This window comes from Podarcis muralis, chromosome 16, assembly GCF_964188315.1.
Source record: "Podarcis muralis chromosome 16, rPodMur119.hap1.1, whole genome shotgun sequence".
NCBI classification, from domain to species: Eukaryota; Metazoa; Chordata; class Lepidosauria; order Squamata; family Lacertidae; genus Podarcis; species Podarcis muralis.
In genome coordinates, this window is record NC_135670.1 from 29,262,724 (window position 1) to 29,279,954 (window position 17,231).

The following is a 17,231-nucleotide window of genomic DNA, read 5'->3' on the forward strand; positions in this document are numbered from 1 at the left end:
GTCACCTTCATAAAGCTAGCATTTATTTTTAAAAATTTTCACCTATGATCCTTTCCTTTTACTTCTTTATTTTCTCTTTGTTCTTTTTTTCTGATATCTTATCTTTCATTTCACTCCTTTATTGTGAATAGCATTTTATAGGGGTATAAATAAATGTAAATATGAAAAGAGGCAAAGTATTCTCTAATTTCTTTCCTTGGTTATATGTATTTTCTTTTTCCTTTGTATTTTCTTTTGTTGTAAATATGTATGTTTTCTAATTTGTATTTAATAAAAATTATTAAAAATTAAAAAAAGGGGGGGGGGAGCTATCACCTTAATGTGGACTTTGTGATTTTTTGTTGTAGGCCGACACAACTACTTTAGCTTTTCCATTACAGTGGTACCTCGCAAGACGAATGCCTCGCAAGACAAAAAACTCGCTAGACAAAAGGGTTTTTTGTTTTTTGAGCTGCTTCGCAAGACGATTTTCCCTATGGGCTTGCTTCGCAAGACGGAAACGTCTTGCAAGTTTGTTTCCTTTTTCTTAACACCGTTAATACAGTTGCGACTTGACTTCGAGGAGCAACTCATAGAACGCGGTGTGGTAGCCTTTTTTGAGGTTTTTGAAGACTTTGGTGATTTTTGAAGCTTTTCCAAAACTTTCCCGACACCGTGCTTCGCAAGACGAAAAAAATCGCAAGACGAAAAAAATCGCGGAACGAATTAATTTCGTCTTGCGAGGCACCACTGTATTTTAGATTTTCATGATGTTGCATGTATTTTAGTCGCTATCTGGAAGAGGATTTGAACACTGGAAAAGCAATGCAAAGGCGCTCTAAATAAAATTTATAAAAAAGACCCCCAGGAAGCAGCAACTACCGCAAACTTTGGTCTCCCAGTGGAAGGAAATAATCCTGCTCAAGTTTCTGTTTGAATGATACATGGTTCAGTCCTCTGCAAGGCAGCATGAAAACACAAAGATCAGTCGATAGGGTCCTAATCTCTTCTTGACCAGGCAAGGGAGAAGACTTAGGGGTGTGAGCCTTTCCACCAAGCTGTTTCACAAATGGTTTCTATGTGCTTTAGAAAGTTCACAGCAGCAGCTCCTTTTAATGACGGCGCTTCAGGCCGACAGCAACAGAAGAAGCCTTTACACGACGCTGAAGACACAAAGCTCATCCAACAGATGTGCTCTACATTTTTAATTGCCCCCGATTTAAGTCATGAAGCCTTCTCTCACAAATAAACTCAAGCTTTCTTATTGGGGATCTTTATTTTAATTGGGCTTTAATAATCCAAAAAATCCAGAATATCACATGCTGGCTGCCTCCAAAAAAAAGGGGGAGGGGGGAACCCTTTTTAGGGTTCATATTCATATTCAATGGTATTAATAATATTATTATGATTCATATTATTACTAATTACCAATTCTGAATGCTGTTATTTGTACAGCTGCCAAAAGGAAACGCACCACTAAAGGTCAGGCCTTGTCAAGGCACCAAAGTCTCTACGCTTATCCCTACATTCAGGGAGAGACCTTCGTCTGCTCTGCTGACATCTGTGCCTGAGACGTTTTCCTTTCCACTTGTGTGTTTTTCTCTCTTGCTCCTAAATTACATCAATTAAGCAGCTTGCCATATTGTGCTGGCCGGGGCCCAAGGCAAAACACAGTTTCCTGCTCAGGAGACAATGCAAAATAAAATAAATAAAGTATCTGGAATGCTTTAGGGAGAGAAACGAAAACACGGAGCAGAAGGAAGGGGGGAAGGGGACTTGCCTGAGCAAGAAAAATCTACATGTCCGCTTGGCAAATCTGTGTTTACCGGGGGGGGGGGGGGGGAGTATTTTAAGATGTTGATCGGAAGTATGGCACCCTTTATAGCTGGAGGAGCCAAATTCTGAAGGTTGATATTAGGGCTGCCTAGAACTCAAAAGATTCATTTGCAAATTTCCAGTGCGTGCAGCAAAATACATAATGCACTGCATTCGTTACGCAATGACTTGAAGTGACTCCCATTAGCCTCAACCACCATGGCTAGTGGCCCAGGATGATGGGAGTTGTAGTCCAGCTATGTCTGCAGGGCCACCATTGACCCATCCCTGGTTTACATGCCCATGAAGAACACTGGGCGAACTTGGACCAGGCATGGTCTCTCAACCTGACCTACGTCACAGGTTGTGTATTGGCAGCCAGGGCAGCTCCCTCAGCAGAGGTGCTATCTGTTGTCTGTCATTGAATTCTGCTCAAGAGTGATCCAGAGCAGATTCCAATGTACAGTGGTGCCTTGCAAGACGAAATTAATTCGTTCCGCGAGTTTTGTCGTCTTGCGATTTTTTTCGTCTTGCGAAGCATGGTGTCGGGAAAGTTTTGGAAAAGCTTCAAAGATCACCAAAGTCTTTAAAAACCTCAAAAAAGGCTACCACACCGCGTTCTATGAGTTGCTCCTCGAAGTCAAGTCGCAACTGTATTAACGGTGTTAAGAAAAAGGAAACAAACTTGCAAGACGTTTCCATCTTGCGAAGCAAGCCCATAGGGAAAATCGTCTTGCGAAGCAGCTCAAAAAACAAAAAACCCTTTCGTCTAGCGAGTTTTTTGTCTTGCGAGGCATTCGTCTTGCGAGGTACCACTGTATAGTAAGCAGAGTAAAAACTTAAATCACGTTGCAGGATTCCCCAAAAATAGATCGGAGGCAATTGTATTTCATCCAGCAGAGCTTTACTGCTACTGAAGGCAAATGAGCATAACGGCCACAAATCCAACACATTCAGGACTGGCACTGTCCGTAAGAAATCCAGTTGCAGCAGACTTAACTTAAACTTACGATAACTTATAACAAACCTTAACACTATAGCATGCTGTGTACAGAACACCACACCAGAAGGAAAAGTGATAGAAAGAGGAAAGTGAAACCCAGGCACCTTCTGGCCTTATTATTATAGTCAGTGTGACCTTGACAGAAGAGATAACGGAACCAGTTTAAGCCAGCTGCACTCAGCTTCTCTGAAGGAATAACCCAAACATCATGAAGTTTCTGCTTGTTTCCAGAACCCTCTTGAATGAATTAGAATAGGAAAGATCTCTACACATCACAGATCAATACTTTCTGCACTAAGAAATGGAAACTGACAGTGTTGACAGGGGAGAACCAGCCAGTCAGTTAATTGCTGCATTCTGGTCTGGCTGCAGCTTCCGAGCCAAGGGCCGACAGAAGCCCCAGCGATGCTCCAGTGATATTTTTTATGATGGACAAGGACCTGGCAGACCAGGGTTCAAATTCCCTGAGGCCCACGGGGTGACTTGGGGCCAGTCACTGTCTCTCAGCCTAACCTACCCTTGCAGGGTTGGTTTGGCATCAAAATGGAGAGCAAGAGAAGTTTGCACGTCACCTTGAGCTCTTTGTTGAAAAAATGGGGTATAAATGCAATAAATAAATGAACGCGACATCATTTAGACTGGTGCTCTGTTTTGTTTTCCATGGGAACCGCTTTGAGCGAGGGATGCATTTTCAGAAAACGTGGCACATACCGTATTTTTCGCTCTATAAGACGCACCTAGTTTTTGGAGAAGGAAAACAAGAAAAAAAATATTCTGAATCTCAGAAGCCAGAACAGCAAGAGGGATCGCTAGGCAGTGAAAGCAGCAATCCCTCTTGCTGTTCTGGATTCTGGGATAGCTGCGCAGCCTGCATTCACTCCATAGAACGCACACACATTTCCCCGTACTTTTTAGGAGGGGAAAAGTGAGTCTTATAGAGCAAAAAATATGGTAAATAAAAATTGGAAGGACTCTTGCTCAAGTATCCCCTTCCCCAAAATCCGAAGCCAGCATCTGCTGATTCACTGGCCTGTTTTCTTCAAGCAAAAGGCAACGCTACCTCACCATCTGAAATATTATGCCAGGCTTATCAAAATGCAGAGGACCAATCAGCGTGCCAAATAAAAGCACTTTAATATAGAAGTGGAAAAATCAATTGATGCACAAAGAGGAGATACTGCAACCATCAGAATGGAAACCATTTTTCAAGATTTTCACTTGAACTCAGCTGGGTGGGATGCCAGGGACCATATATCTGTTCATTCCCACTGCATCTGAATAGCGCCCTTTTTCTAAGAGTACTGACACCCCCACCACCCCCACTCCCGTACGCAGGGGCTGAATGAAGACCTAGGGGTGGAAATGGGGTCAGAAAGGGCCTGGAGCTGGAAAACAGGTTTACAAGGTACAGCGTGAAAAAAGCTACTTAGGAACTACAAGCTGCAGAAATAGAGTGCATGGGCATATACAGAGTGCCCCTTCCTTGCTGATGGGAAACCTTTGCATTTAATCAGTGTGGGATACAGCAGTATTCTCAGAAAATGCTGCTTCATTGCTTTTGGGGAAAAAGGGCATACAGCCGCTATTTACTTTTTTGTGCTAGTTTTAATGCATATATGCGTCTGGTTTTTTGGTTTAAAATATTGCAAGTCACTTTGAGTTGCCATGGCAAAAAAAGCAATGGACAAAATTAATCATCACCATCATTATTAATTGTATTTATTTTTGTTGTTTGTTTCAAATTTGTTATGTTCTTCAGAATTTGGGCTGGGTTCAAAGATGACTTTGTAAGCTCCTCAGGGGGTCAATGAATGCAGAAGTTTGGCAAGCCCTGATCTAAGGAGCGTATGTCGGTTGGTGCCCTTTTATGTTCATAATAATAATAATAATAATAATAATAATAATAATAATAATAATTTATTATTTATACCCCGCCCATCTGGCTGAGTTTCCCCAGCCACCCTGGGCGGCTCCCAATCAAGTGTTAAAAACAGTACAGCGTTACATATTAAAAACTTCCCTGAACAGGGCTGTCTTAAGATGTCTTCTGAATGTCAGGTAATTGTTTATCTCTTTGACATCTGATGGGAGGGCGTTCCACAGGGCGGGCGCCACTACCGAGAAGGCCCTCTGTCTGGTTCCCTGTAGCCTCACTTATCGCAATGAGGGAACCGCCAGAAGGCCCTCGGCGCTGGATCTCAGTGTCCGGGCTGAACGATGGGGGTGGAGATGCTCCTTCAGGTATACAAGACCGAGGCCGTTTAGGGCTTTAAAGGTCAGCACCAACACTTTGAATTGTGCTCGGAAACGTACTGGGAGCCAATGCAGATCTCTCAGAACTGGTGTTATGTGGTCCCGGCGGCCACTCCCAGTCACCAGTCTAGCTGCCGCATTCTGGATTAATTGCAGTTTCCAGGTCACCTTCAAAGGTAGCCCCACGTAGAGCGCATTGCAGTAGTCCAAGCGTGAGATAACTAGAGCATGCACCACTCTGGCGAGACAGTTCGCGGGCAGGTAGGGTCTCATCCTGCGTACCAGGTGGAGCTGTTGGACAGCTGCCCTGGATACGGAGTTAACCTGCGCCTCCATGGACAGTTGTGAGTCCAAAATGACTCCCAGGCTGCGCCCCTGGTCCTTCAGGGGCACAGTTACCCCATTCAAGACCAGGGAATCCCCCACACCAACCCGCTCCCTGTCCCCCAAAAACAGTACTTCTGTCTTGTCAGGATTCAACCTCAATCTGTTAGCCGCCATCCATCCTCCAACCTTGCAAGGCGGGTTAGAAAGGCAGGGAATGAGCCCAAGGCTCTCCAGTGGAGCTATTGTGGCATAGCTGGAGATCAAACGCAGGTCTCCCCAGTCCTAACCACTCTAACTACACCAGCTATTTATCTGCTGCCCAAGTACATAGGAAAACACGGTGTATGTTGCAATAAACTTGTTTCTTTTACCTTCCAAACACTGTGTGTTTCCTGTCCAGGTATGCACAGGATCGGAATGTGATGAAGCTGGAGAGAGGGGAAAACAGACAGACCTTACAAACCTGCCACAGAACACACCAATATTTCATATATATATATACTCTCATGTTTGGTTACGCTGCCATTTCTACGGGGATATTTATCACTCCTGTTATACAAAAATCTCCAAATGGGTCCGAACTTCAATGTCTAAAACTCCTGGCAGAGGACAAGGATCGATCACGCTAAGGGTGGCCAAATTCCGTGCGACTGCCATAAAACTTAGGGAACAAGCTGTACTACCAAAATGATTAAGGTTTTAAATGACAATTTTAGGTTATAGTTTAGTGAACAAGATTTTTATATACAGTGGCGCCTCGCAAGACGAAATTAATTCGTTCCGCAAGTTTTTTCTTTTTGCGAGTTTTTCGTCTTGCGAAGCACGGTTTCCCATAGGAATGCATTGAAAATCAATTAATGCGTTCCTAGGGAAACCGCTTGCCAGGCTGGCGGTGCGGAGAAGGGCTTTTCTCCCCACCGCAAGCCTTCAGGACAGGTACGGGAACAGAGGGGAAGGCGCGCAGCGCTTTCCCTCTGTTCCCGGGGCTTGCGTGGGAGGAGGGTTTTTCCTCCCCACCGCCAACATTCAGAACAGCATTCTGAATGTTGGCGGTGGGAAGGAAAACCCTCCTCCCACCCCAAGTCTTCAGGAAAGCCACCCGAAGCCGGGCGGCGGGAGAAGGTGTCCCCGCCCGCCGCCCGGCTTTGGAGCATCGTTCCAAAGCCGGGTGCCGGGAGGAGGAGTTCCCGCCCCGGCGCCCGGCTTTGGAACGATGCTCCGAACCGGCTTCGGAGCTTCGTTCCAAAGCCGGGCGGCGGGAGGAGGCGTTCCCGCCCCGCCGCCCGGCTTCGGAGCTTCGTTCCAAAGCCGGGCGGCGGGAGGAGGTCCGAGGACAGTGGGGAAGACGCGCTGCGCTTCCCCGCTGTCCCGGAGATTTCCCTATGGGCTTTCGTCTTGCGAAGCAAGCCCATAGGGAAATTCGTTTTGCGAAGCGCCTCCAAAACGGAAAACCCTTTCGTCTAGCGGGTTTTCCGTCTTGCGAGGCGTTCGTCTTGCGGGGTACCACTGTATATAACTGCCGCTATATCTGTATTGTCTCTGTTATACCCAATTTCAATTCAATGTATTCCTGTTTTGTTTTATGATTTTCCTGATATTGTAAGTGAGCCGGAACTGGTCTATGACGGTAATAATAAAATTCATATATACACACCCACACCCACACCCCCACACACCCCCTGGAGAATTTCAAAGACAGAAGCCAGAAGGCAAAAAATTAGGGGAGGGTTTCCCCATCCTGGTGGTGTTGGACTACAACTACCATCAGCCCTACGAAGTGTGGTTAATGGGTCGTGGATGATGGGACTTGTAGTCCAACAACCCACGGTAAAACGACAGATTCCTCACAAGGATTCTACCTTTCCATTAACAGCCTTTCAGGTTGCTTGCAGAAAAATTAGAATTGTGCAAAGGGCAAACAAGAGGATTAAAAGCAGTAACAGGATCGCGTAAGCCTTAAAAACAGGTAAGAGAGGCTGTGAAGGGTGAAACTGTTAGACCCAGCCCCAAGCTTTTCACAGAATTCTGCATGCTCCTTAAATGGGTTTGAGATAGAGGAGAGCCAAGCGACTACTCACAACTGGGACTTGTTATTGTTGGGTCCGGTATTTGCCATGCTGAGGACGCCCCGTCCTGTGTGGGACAGGTTGGGCTTGAACTCATCTTTGAAAGGCTTCCCCCAATATGACTCTCCCCCTGAAAGAAACATTATTATTATTACTGTAAGTCCACACCTGGTCACGCCAAGTCCCAAACACACAGGCACAAGGTATGTCAAAATGCCACAAGGAAAGGTTGTGCCATACCGAGACAAGCCGCTGGTCCATTTAGCTCAGCACTGACTCTCCCCAGCAAAACCCGCCTGGCAGTTTGCTGACACCAGGTTAGAGACTTATGTTTTTTTCTCCCTGGGCTTTTGCTATTGCTGTGTTACAAGCAATCCCAGAAGCTGCTATGAGGGACTGTTTTGTAAGACGGGCGGCTGTCCCGAGCACACCCAGGCCAACGAGGAAAAGCTTTTTGGAAGTATATTTCTTTATTGGCAAAGCACCACCTGCCTAGGTGATCTACTTCTGCAGTCCCGCACTCCAATCCAGACAGTTGATTCCCCCCCCCCCAATTTTTTTATTCATTTTATAACACAACTAAACAACACAAACGGAAAAACAAACAATACAAACAAATTCTTGCCTTATTTTTTCTAAACATTGTTAGGTGGGCTTCCCCAAGTCCCCCCTATCTGATTTTCATTTTACCTCATCTTTAGCAGTTTACATAGATCATAATTTTTAACCATTTTTTTTAATCACACTTACTTTTACCATTAAAAATCTTCACATTTTATCACTTACAAATAATACTATTTTAAAATACACTATCTTCTACTTCTAACCCTACGGCCTATACCTACTTCCGAAGCTATTCTAAGATTTAAATATTAACATATTTTTTTCAAATATTCTTTAAATGTCTTCCAATCTTCTTCCACCGTCTCTTCTCTCTGGTCTTCAGTCCAGACAGTTGAAGCAACAGCGCGACCAGGCCCCTTTCAGCTTACCAAAAACCCCTTGTCTAAGGCGGTCTGCGCAAACTCTCAGCGATTCCAGCTAGTCCCGTCACTTCAAGCCCTGCCTTGTGCTTAGAGACCGTGGAGGGGAGGACAGGAGACATTCCAAAGGCTTGGCTCTCCCGGAGACCACGGCAGCCTCTTCCGCCTCTGAGATTCCCTGCAACTCTTCTCCCGCCTCCCTTCTGTCCCGCCTGTCTCAGGCTGCCTGGTCTCTTCCCCTTGGGTCCCCACTTCCACAGCACCTGCCTCATGGGTGGCACAGACCCCCACCAATTGTGGGCCCCTTCCCCATGATTGTCCTCGTATTTGCCTGCTTGCACATCCTCTCCCCTGCCTGCACATTCCCCGACCACTTTGAACTCCTGTCCAGCCCAGACATCTGTGCCATTCTGATAACGTAAAGATCGGCCAGAGCCGGCCCAGTCATTAGGCAAGGTGAAGCTGCCGCTTCAGGAAGAAGAAGTCTCATAGGTGGCACACCCACAGGTATCCGTCCGTCCCCCACACCTCTTCCAGTGGCAAGAGAAATGCCGGCAATTTTGGGCAAGATTCAGTCCATTTTGGATGCGGCGAAGCAGGACACACCACCTGTGGGATAGGTTTCTTGGAGGGCAAGCTCATTTTTTAATGCATACAAGTGGGAGCGGTGATCCAGTGCTGCAGCACTGAGTGCTTTCGGCTCAACATCCCATCCAGCCATGCCCTCTTCCAGGACACTCCATTCCTCCTCCCACCAGTTCAAACTAAGTGCTGGCATTCCATGGCCAGTGAGGATGTTCAGTAGTCAATGAGCAGTTTGTGTGCCCTTCTACCGATTATAAATGAGAACTTCTGCAAACCTTCCCCATGCCTGCAAATGCCTCTCTCGTTTGTAGATGGTGGCTGTCTGGGCTATATAAAGCAGAACAGGCTAGACTGCTACCCTCTGTGTTACATTGCTGGACCAAATCTCAGCAGCTCTGCAAAACCAGTAGTCTGGGATGATCGGAGCTGCAGTCCCACAACATCCAGAGAGTCACAGGGTAGCTAGTCCTAAAACAACAGACAGGCCCCTGGGAGAATGAGCTTGCTATCTGCCTTGTTGGATTCCACTGGGATCACTGAAGCTTCTGCTCAAAAGGTGGCCATTATCCATCTCACAGAACCCTCATGGGGCATATGCAGCTGCCCCCAAAATCTCCAACCTCCCTCCGATTCATGTGGGACTTGCAATGCTGCAGCATTTGAGCCCTCTAAGGAGCTGGTCCCCACCTTGAGCAGAGACAAAAGGGAACCTCAGGTTGAGTGCATGCAGCTCATCTCATCTGCTTTGGGCTCCTCACTTTCATGTTATTTATGACAGATGTGACATTTTCATTTTCCTCCAGGACTATTCCTAATCAGGAGAGAACATTCTGAGATGAGTCATTCCCAGAGTTATACAGTTGATTTCTCTCCCCCCTCCCCACACTTTGCATCATTACCAGAAACAAAACACCAGAAAACGCATCTGCAACAAGCAGAGAAGGTAGCTTGGCTTGCAGAACAACCTTAATGATCCTCTGGAGGAATCGCATCACTGGCGGAACAGCCGCTTCCAAAAGCCTCTGCTGTACTCAGGAGGCTTTCAGAACACGTAGGCTGCAAAGTGAGCAGGGGAGAGGAATCCAAGGGAAGGGATAAGGAGAGGCAGAGCAGAAGCTACTGGCAATGGAGTCTGCTCTATTGGGGAAACGGGGCTCAGCCCCGTCCACCTTTGTCTCGATCCCTTCCAATCCTTCTTTTACTTAGGGGGTGGCAGAGGCTGCCTGCTTCCTCTTTAGCCTCAGTATTGCTTTTGCACAATACAGTGGTACCTCGGGTTAAGTACTTAATTCGTTCCGGAGGTACGTTCTTAACCTGAAACTGTTCTTAACCTGAAGCACCGCTTTAGCTAATGGGGCTTCCCGCTGCCGCACGATTTCTGTTCTCATCCTGAAGCAAAGTTCTTAACCTGAGGTACTATTTCTGGGTTAGCTGAGTCTGTAACCTGAAGCGTATGTATCCCGAGGTACCACTGTACTTTCTTTCCAGGGAAAATAGTGCCGGTACTCATCAGCAAGCAGGGGGCATGGGCAGTGCATGGGGAGGGGCATGGCCTGATGCCAAGGCTGGGCGACGAGGGCAGGTCTGCTCCCTGATGCTCCCTCGCCTACCTACCAGGACACTGCTGCCCCCCTTCCTCGGCTTTGGGAAGGAGGCAGCAGGGCTCCAGGATCCTGTCAGAGCATCCCTAAGCTGGGCAAATGCTTCCTGGGCTTGGGGAAAGAGGCACAATGCTCTGAAGGGGTCCCAGAGCCTTCCCTCCTCCACCCCTTCGAAAAGGTGGTGGTACTGCGTACTGTTGCATGCCGCGGGAAAACATTGCAACTTCTGCAGGACTTAACAAAGGGGAGGAGGAGGAGGAGGAGATGGATGGAGACAAGACTGGAGTTAGCTGGCCTTGCCTATCGCCGGCTCTGACTCTCATCTACTGTTGGGTTCCCTATCTTCCCCCCCAGCAGTGCCAATAGACACCAGCCACCGCTTGCTCTGCTCCCCACACAACCCAGGTTATCAGCTTCATACACACTTACAAATCATGCATACAAATCCAATACAGATTCAGATTAGGATAAAGATCTCCACTTAAAAGGGTTGCTGAGAAAAGAAAGTCTTCAGTTAAGTGCCAAAAGACAATAGAGACGGTGCCTATAGTACCACAGGGCAGGTGCCACCACACTTGGACTCCTATATTGTATGGAACAGACCTACTGGTAAGACGGAATTTATCCATTTAACAAAATTTATACTCCGCTTGACTGCAGAAAACCTCAAAGCGGTTTACGAAGCCGGTAAAGAGCAAAATGAAAATCACAACCCTACTTTAAAATATAAGGAAGCCAAAATGCTAAAACGGATTAAAATTACCCCCGTTTCCTAAGCTTAAAGGTAAAGGTAAAGGGACCCCTGACCATTAGGTCCAGTCGTGACCGACTCTGGGGTTGTGGCGCTCATCTCGCTTTATTGGCTGAGGGAGCCGGCGTACAGCTTCCAGGTCATGTGGCCAGCATGACTAAGCCGCTTCTGGCGAACCAGAGCAGCGCACGGAAACGCCGTTTACCTTCCTGCCAGAGCGGTACCTATTTATCTACTTGCACTTTGACGTGCTTTCAAACTGTGAGGTTGGCAGGAGCAGGGACCAAGCAACGGGAGCTCACTCCGTCGCGGGGATTCGAACCACCGACCTTCTGATCGGCAAGTCCTAGGCTCTGTGATTTAACCCACAGCGCTGCTTAGGCTTGTTTAAACAAGGAGGTTTTTAGCAGGAGCTGGAAAGAATAAAGTGAAGGCGCCTGCGTGATCTCAACAGGCAGCGCTGCCACACTAAACGATCCGAGTTCTTACAAATGCAGGACGGGTGTTAAGGCATGGCACTTGGGAGTAGTGGCAGCTCTGCCGATCAAAGCGGTCAAATGGGCGCATTTGTGGTAGGGCCGATCTTGTAGGAGGCATGGTATACAGTGAAACCTCTACCTACAACCATAATCCGTTCTGGAGGTCTGGTCATGACTAGAAACGTACATAAGTAGAGGCACACTTTTCCATAGAAAGTAATGGAAAAGTGAACTGATCCGTTCTAGACAATGAATCCGTTCTAAACACCCCCCTAATACAGCAATTTAACATGGATTTTACTGTCTAACGAGCCCATAGAACCATAAAATGAAGGCAATAATCAATGTACTGTACTATAAAATAAATAAGACAGTATTGTAGATAAAAAAATAACATTTTTTTCTCCTTACATGCACTGAGGGTGGGTGGGCTTACCTGGCTACAAGCTGGGGGTGGGGCAAGGGTCAGGAAAGAACTGATTCACTTTGGCCAGGGTCACTTTTTTTCTTTTTCTTTTTTCTTCTCTGGACTTCCTCAGGTTAGTTCCTTGGTTAGTTCCTTGGCGGGGTTTGGGGCTGCAGTGTGCCCTGCTGTGCCTCTGGCAGGCGGCACCTCTTCCACAGCTTAGGAGTGAGATGGGGGCCCTCTCCCAGCGGCAGAGGCCTCAGCACTGCTCCACAGCCGGCCGGGTGAGCTCCGGGCTGCTGGCAAGGCCTCTGTTCATATCTGGAGGAAAGCTCATAATTTGAAGCACCTACCTAAGGTTGTAACTGGAATCGTATGTAAGTAGAGCCATATGTAAGTTGAGGTTCCACTGTATAAGGCAGCATTTCTCAACCTGTGGGTCCCCAGATGTTGCTGAACTACAACTCCCATCACCCCTAGCTAGCAAGGCCTGAGCTCAGGGATGATGGGAGTTGTAGTCCAATAACATCTGGGGACCCACAGGTTGAGAACCGCTGGTATAAGGAGTGAAGTATCTTTTCTGGTATCCTGCTCACAAGGTAGGTGGCGTTATGCAACCAACTCCTTCAACTTTTCCAGTTAGCGAGCTGACGGCCAGGGCAATTCTTCAAGCAGCAGTCTAGCACTATAGCCATAGTCTGCCCCATAGAGCAGCCGAGCGGCTGCATTCTGCACCAGCTGCAGCTTCCAGTCCAACCTCAAGGGCAGCCCCACATAAAGCACACTGCAGGAATCTAACTGGGAGAAGACCTCCAGTGCCTGGAGGGCAGTAGCCTGGCTATTCTGGGCTAGGAATGGCCCTCTCTTACAGAGCACAGTGATTGGCTGGCCACATAAGAGATAAGATACCAATCTTTTAGGTATCCTAAAATGTTGTTGTTGTTGTTTAGTCATTTAGTCGTGTCCAACTCTTCGTGACCCCATGGACCAGAGCACACCAGGCACTTCTGTCCTCCACTGCCTCCCACAGTTTAGTCAAACTCATGCTCGTAGCTTCGAAAACACCATCCAACCATCTCATCCTCTGTTGTCACCTTCTCCTTGTGCCCTCCATCTTTCCCAACACCAGGGTCTTTTCCAGGGAGTCTTCTCTTCTCATGAGGTGGCCAAAGTATTGGAGCCTCAGCTTCAGGATCTGTCCTTCCAGTGAGCACTCAGGGCCCATTTCCTTCAGAATGGAGAGGTTTGATCTTCTTGCAGTCCATGGGACTCTCAAGAGTCTCCTCGAGCACCATAATTCAAAAGCATCAATTCTTTGGCGATCAGCCTTCTTTATGGTCCAGCTCTCACTTCCATACATCACTACTGGGAAAACCATGGCTTTTACTATACGGACCTTTGTTGGCAAGGTGATGTCTCTGCTTTTTAAGATGTTGTCTAGGTTTGCCATCGCCTTTCTCCCAAGGAGCAGGCGTCTTTTAATTTCGTGACTGCTGTCCTAAAATAGTGACTTTTAAATAGAAGGAGCGGGTGAGGAACACAAAAATAAATTATGTGTTTGTGTGTGCGCAGGGTGGGAGTACTGGGGTGGGGGGAAGAGACAGGCGTTTGCAATGCTTCCTCCCCAGAGATATTGAAGCGGCCATGCATTCTCCAGACTGCTTCTCAAAACCATAGCAACTCAGCTCTGTTGCCACGGAAAAGATGTGCTCTCCCTTGCGAGCTTGATGCTTGCCACACACAGGTGCCGGTTTAAACCAGGGGCCTGTTAAAATTAGAAAACCTGCAATATTCCAAACAAAAGGTGTAGGTGGGAAACGCATCATGCATGGCAATTTCAAAATGAATTGCCACTTTACTTAGTTGGGTGGAAGGGGAGGCGGATGTGAAGGAAGGGGATTGGGCGAATGAAGTGGGAGGGCTTCTTGTTCAACCAACCGACAGCTTGCTTTCGTTCTCCCTTGTGACACTGGGGTTAACCCACATTGTAGGTGTCTGTAACAATCCCCCAGACGGCCTCTTTGTTAAAAGAAAGGTGGCTTCAGTGGGGCTGGGGTGGCTTTTGAGCTGAAAAACAGCAATCTGCTTTTCTCCTCCAAATTGGCCTCCCAAGTGTTCCAGCCACTGGCGGAGGAAGAGGAGTGCGGGGGGAGCGCACTGCCCCAGGCAGCACGATCCCAATGGGGTGCCATCGTGGCTGCCCCCCTGCGCTGGGCGCCACACCCCCGCAGGTGGCGTGCTATGCCCCCAGGACCCATGCCAGCCCCACCCCTGCCTGCTCTCTGCCCCCCCCCCCCCAGTGCTGGAGCATGAAGCTCCGCCACTGGTTCCAGCGGCATGTTTTTTTCTTAGCAGAAAGGGAGGGGTCCCCCAAATGGGAATCCCAAGGGGGCTTGGAAGTTCCCCCAGATGTTAATGAAAGGTTTCAAACTTATGAATGCTGCCACTAAACTAGCCTTGAGTTAATTTATTCTATCTCCACTTCAGTGCACCTCACCTGTAAAATGGGAATATTCACTGAATGCTTTTGACGATCTCTTGGTGAATTTTTAATGTTTGGTGTGGATTTGTTCCTGTATACACAGGTCACCTAGGAATATGGTGCTTGGGGTGCAGCGTGTAATTCTGACCCCCTGTGCTGCCATTTTGAGACTGTCCTTAGCTGGCGAACGATGGGGTGCTAGTAAAAACTAAAAATCCAAGGTACAGTAGTTGTTGTGTTGGTCTACAGGGGATTGGGGGGAATCAAAAATCCACTTAAGGCCACCACTGCCACCTTTATTTGGACGACAACAACAACAATAATAATAATCACAAAGAGCAAGGGTTTCATGTTCTCCCTTGGAAAGTGGGCTGCAGAATAAGGAAGGAGACAAAACCAGCTGCTGGCTACCTCAGCCCATGGTAGAATACCCAACTCACTGCTTTTGTGTACCCAGTGAATTTAAAATGTAAGAGGTGGTGATGGCCAATGGGCATCATTAAGTGAGTTGGGAGTTGATCTGAAGGGTGATGCGTTTGAAGAGGAGCTGCCCTGGAGAAGAGCCATAACTCAGAGGTAGAGCATCTCTAAGTAGGAATGTCCCCTGCCCAATAACCTGGCAAACCACAGTCAGCCGGTGCCTACAACAGGGGTCTGCAAACGTTTTCAGCAGGGGGCCGGTCCACTGTCCCTCAGACCTTGTGGGGGGCCGGACTATATTTTGGAAAAGGGGGGAAAAAACGAATTCCTATGCCGCACAAATAACCCAGAGATGCATTTTAAATAAAAGGACACATTCTACTCATGTAAAAACACGCTGATTCCCGAACCATCCGCGGGCCGGATTTAATAATAATAATAATAATAATACATTTTATTTATACCCCACCCTCCCCGGCCAGAGCCAGGCTCAGGGCGGCTAACACCAACAAAATTTCAGTAAAAATATAATAAGAAAAAAGAAAAAGAACAATTTAAAATACAGGTTAAAATGCAATTTAGAAGGCGATTGGGCCGGATCCTGCCCCGGGCACTTAGTTTGCCTACCCATGGCCTACAATATGGAACTAGATGAACTGATGGTTTGACTCAGTACAAGGTAGTTTCCTGTGTTGATTTGGGTAGTAAATAATTTATTTGGAAGGTATTTGGATGGGGAGTCTATTGGCTTGTGTTTTGTGTAATTTAAATTCTAGACACATTTTCTGAATTTTAATCTATACTTACAAATTAGCAAATGCATCATCACCATTATTATTAAGAAAACACAAATTCATACAAGCTTGTGTCCTCTTTCTCAATGGCACACATCCTCTGCTTCGGTGCGATGCCTAAGTGGGCACCTGAGATCGCCTGGTCGCCACACAGTGGCCCTTCCCAGCCTTGCTTGTGGATTGGCATGGCAGTTGAACCCATTTAATACAATGCAGAGGGAGCCTCGGGGCAAATTCTCCCTAGTTTCTGGAAATGGAAGTCTCTGAGCTTTTATCTCTCTCCCTCTCCCTCTCTGTGAAACAGGGAGCACAGCGCACATTACAGCAAATCCTTAAGACCGATTACCACAAGGAATTTCAAATGCCACATGACTTGTTAAGATAAAGGAATATTTCTAGTCTGGCTGCAATGTAAATCAGGCTTGCCTCGGGACTGAAATACTGAATTAGATTAAGAGGAAGGTAACATTCTGATTGCTTCTTCTAAGCACGCATCTGAAGCTTCCCTCTTAAGCAGCTGCATAGAGTAAGTGGAATCTTAAATAGCTACATACCGTTAAGAGAACCAAAAACAGTATATTGAGCCAGAATGCCACTTATTCCGCAATTGGCAATGTAACCACTCCAGTTCTTTAATACTCTTGGTTGTTAATTTTAAATATTCCATGTACTGCACTCCAAAGGCTTAGAATGCGTAACATCTGCTTTAACACACCCTCCCCAAACATATTGTTGGCCTCCATCTGTCCTGAGAGACAATGTCGTGGGCCTGGGGTGGGGTGTGAAGTCAAACTGCTAAGTGATTTCCCTGGGATGCAAGGCTGGGCGGTGTGTATGGAGGTCCTGGGCTGCCCAGACAACAAGAGCCCACTCTCAGCCTCGCTGATGTGGGCCAAAGGAAAGCAGAGCAATACATTTGGCACCAGTTTGGCTGCAGGAGTTGCTGGAAGGATGCAGACAAGGTGCCATCCAACCGTCTTAGGTACTCCATTCCGGATTTGTGTTGAGATTTACTCCTTATACAGTCATACCTCGGGATGAATACGCTTCAGCTTAAAAATTTTCGGGTTGCGCTCTGCGGTGACCCGGAAGTAACAGAGCATGTTATGTCTGGGTTTCACTGCTTGCGCATGCGCAGGCGCTCAAAATGACGTTGCGCGCATGCGCGGAAGCTGTGAAATGCGACCCGTGAACATGCAGACGCACAGTCGCGTCTTACATTCGCTTCAGGATGAGAACGGGGCTCCGTTCACGTCCAGAGGCCTCCGGTTACGAACTTAATCTGTT

General features: G+C 47.3%; 1 protein-coding gene across 1 annotated transcript in view; it reads right to left on the bottom strand.

Moving 5' to 3' along the window:
• PPIL2 (peptidylprolyl isomerase like 2) overlaps nt 1-17,231 on the bottom strand; it is an 80,071-nt gene that overhangs the window by 9,319 nt on the left and 53,521 nt on the right. The window contains exons 15-16 of the mRNA XM_028709404.2: nt 7,456-7,573; nt 5,749-5,805 (exon numbers count right to left, since the gene is read on the bottom strand). Of these exons, the coding sequence (XP_028565237.2) occupies nt 5,749-5,805; nt 7,456-7,573 (175 nt within the window). The remainder of the gene's footprint in view (nt 1-5,748; nt 5,806-7,455; nt 7,574-17,231) is intronic.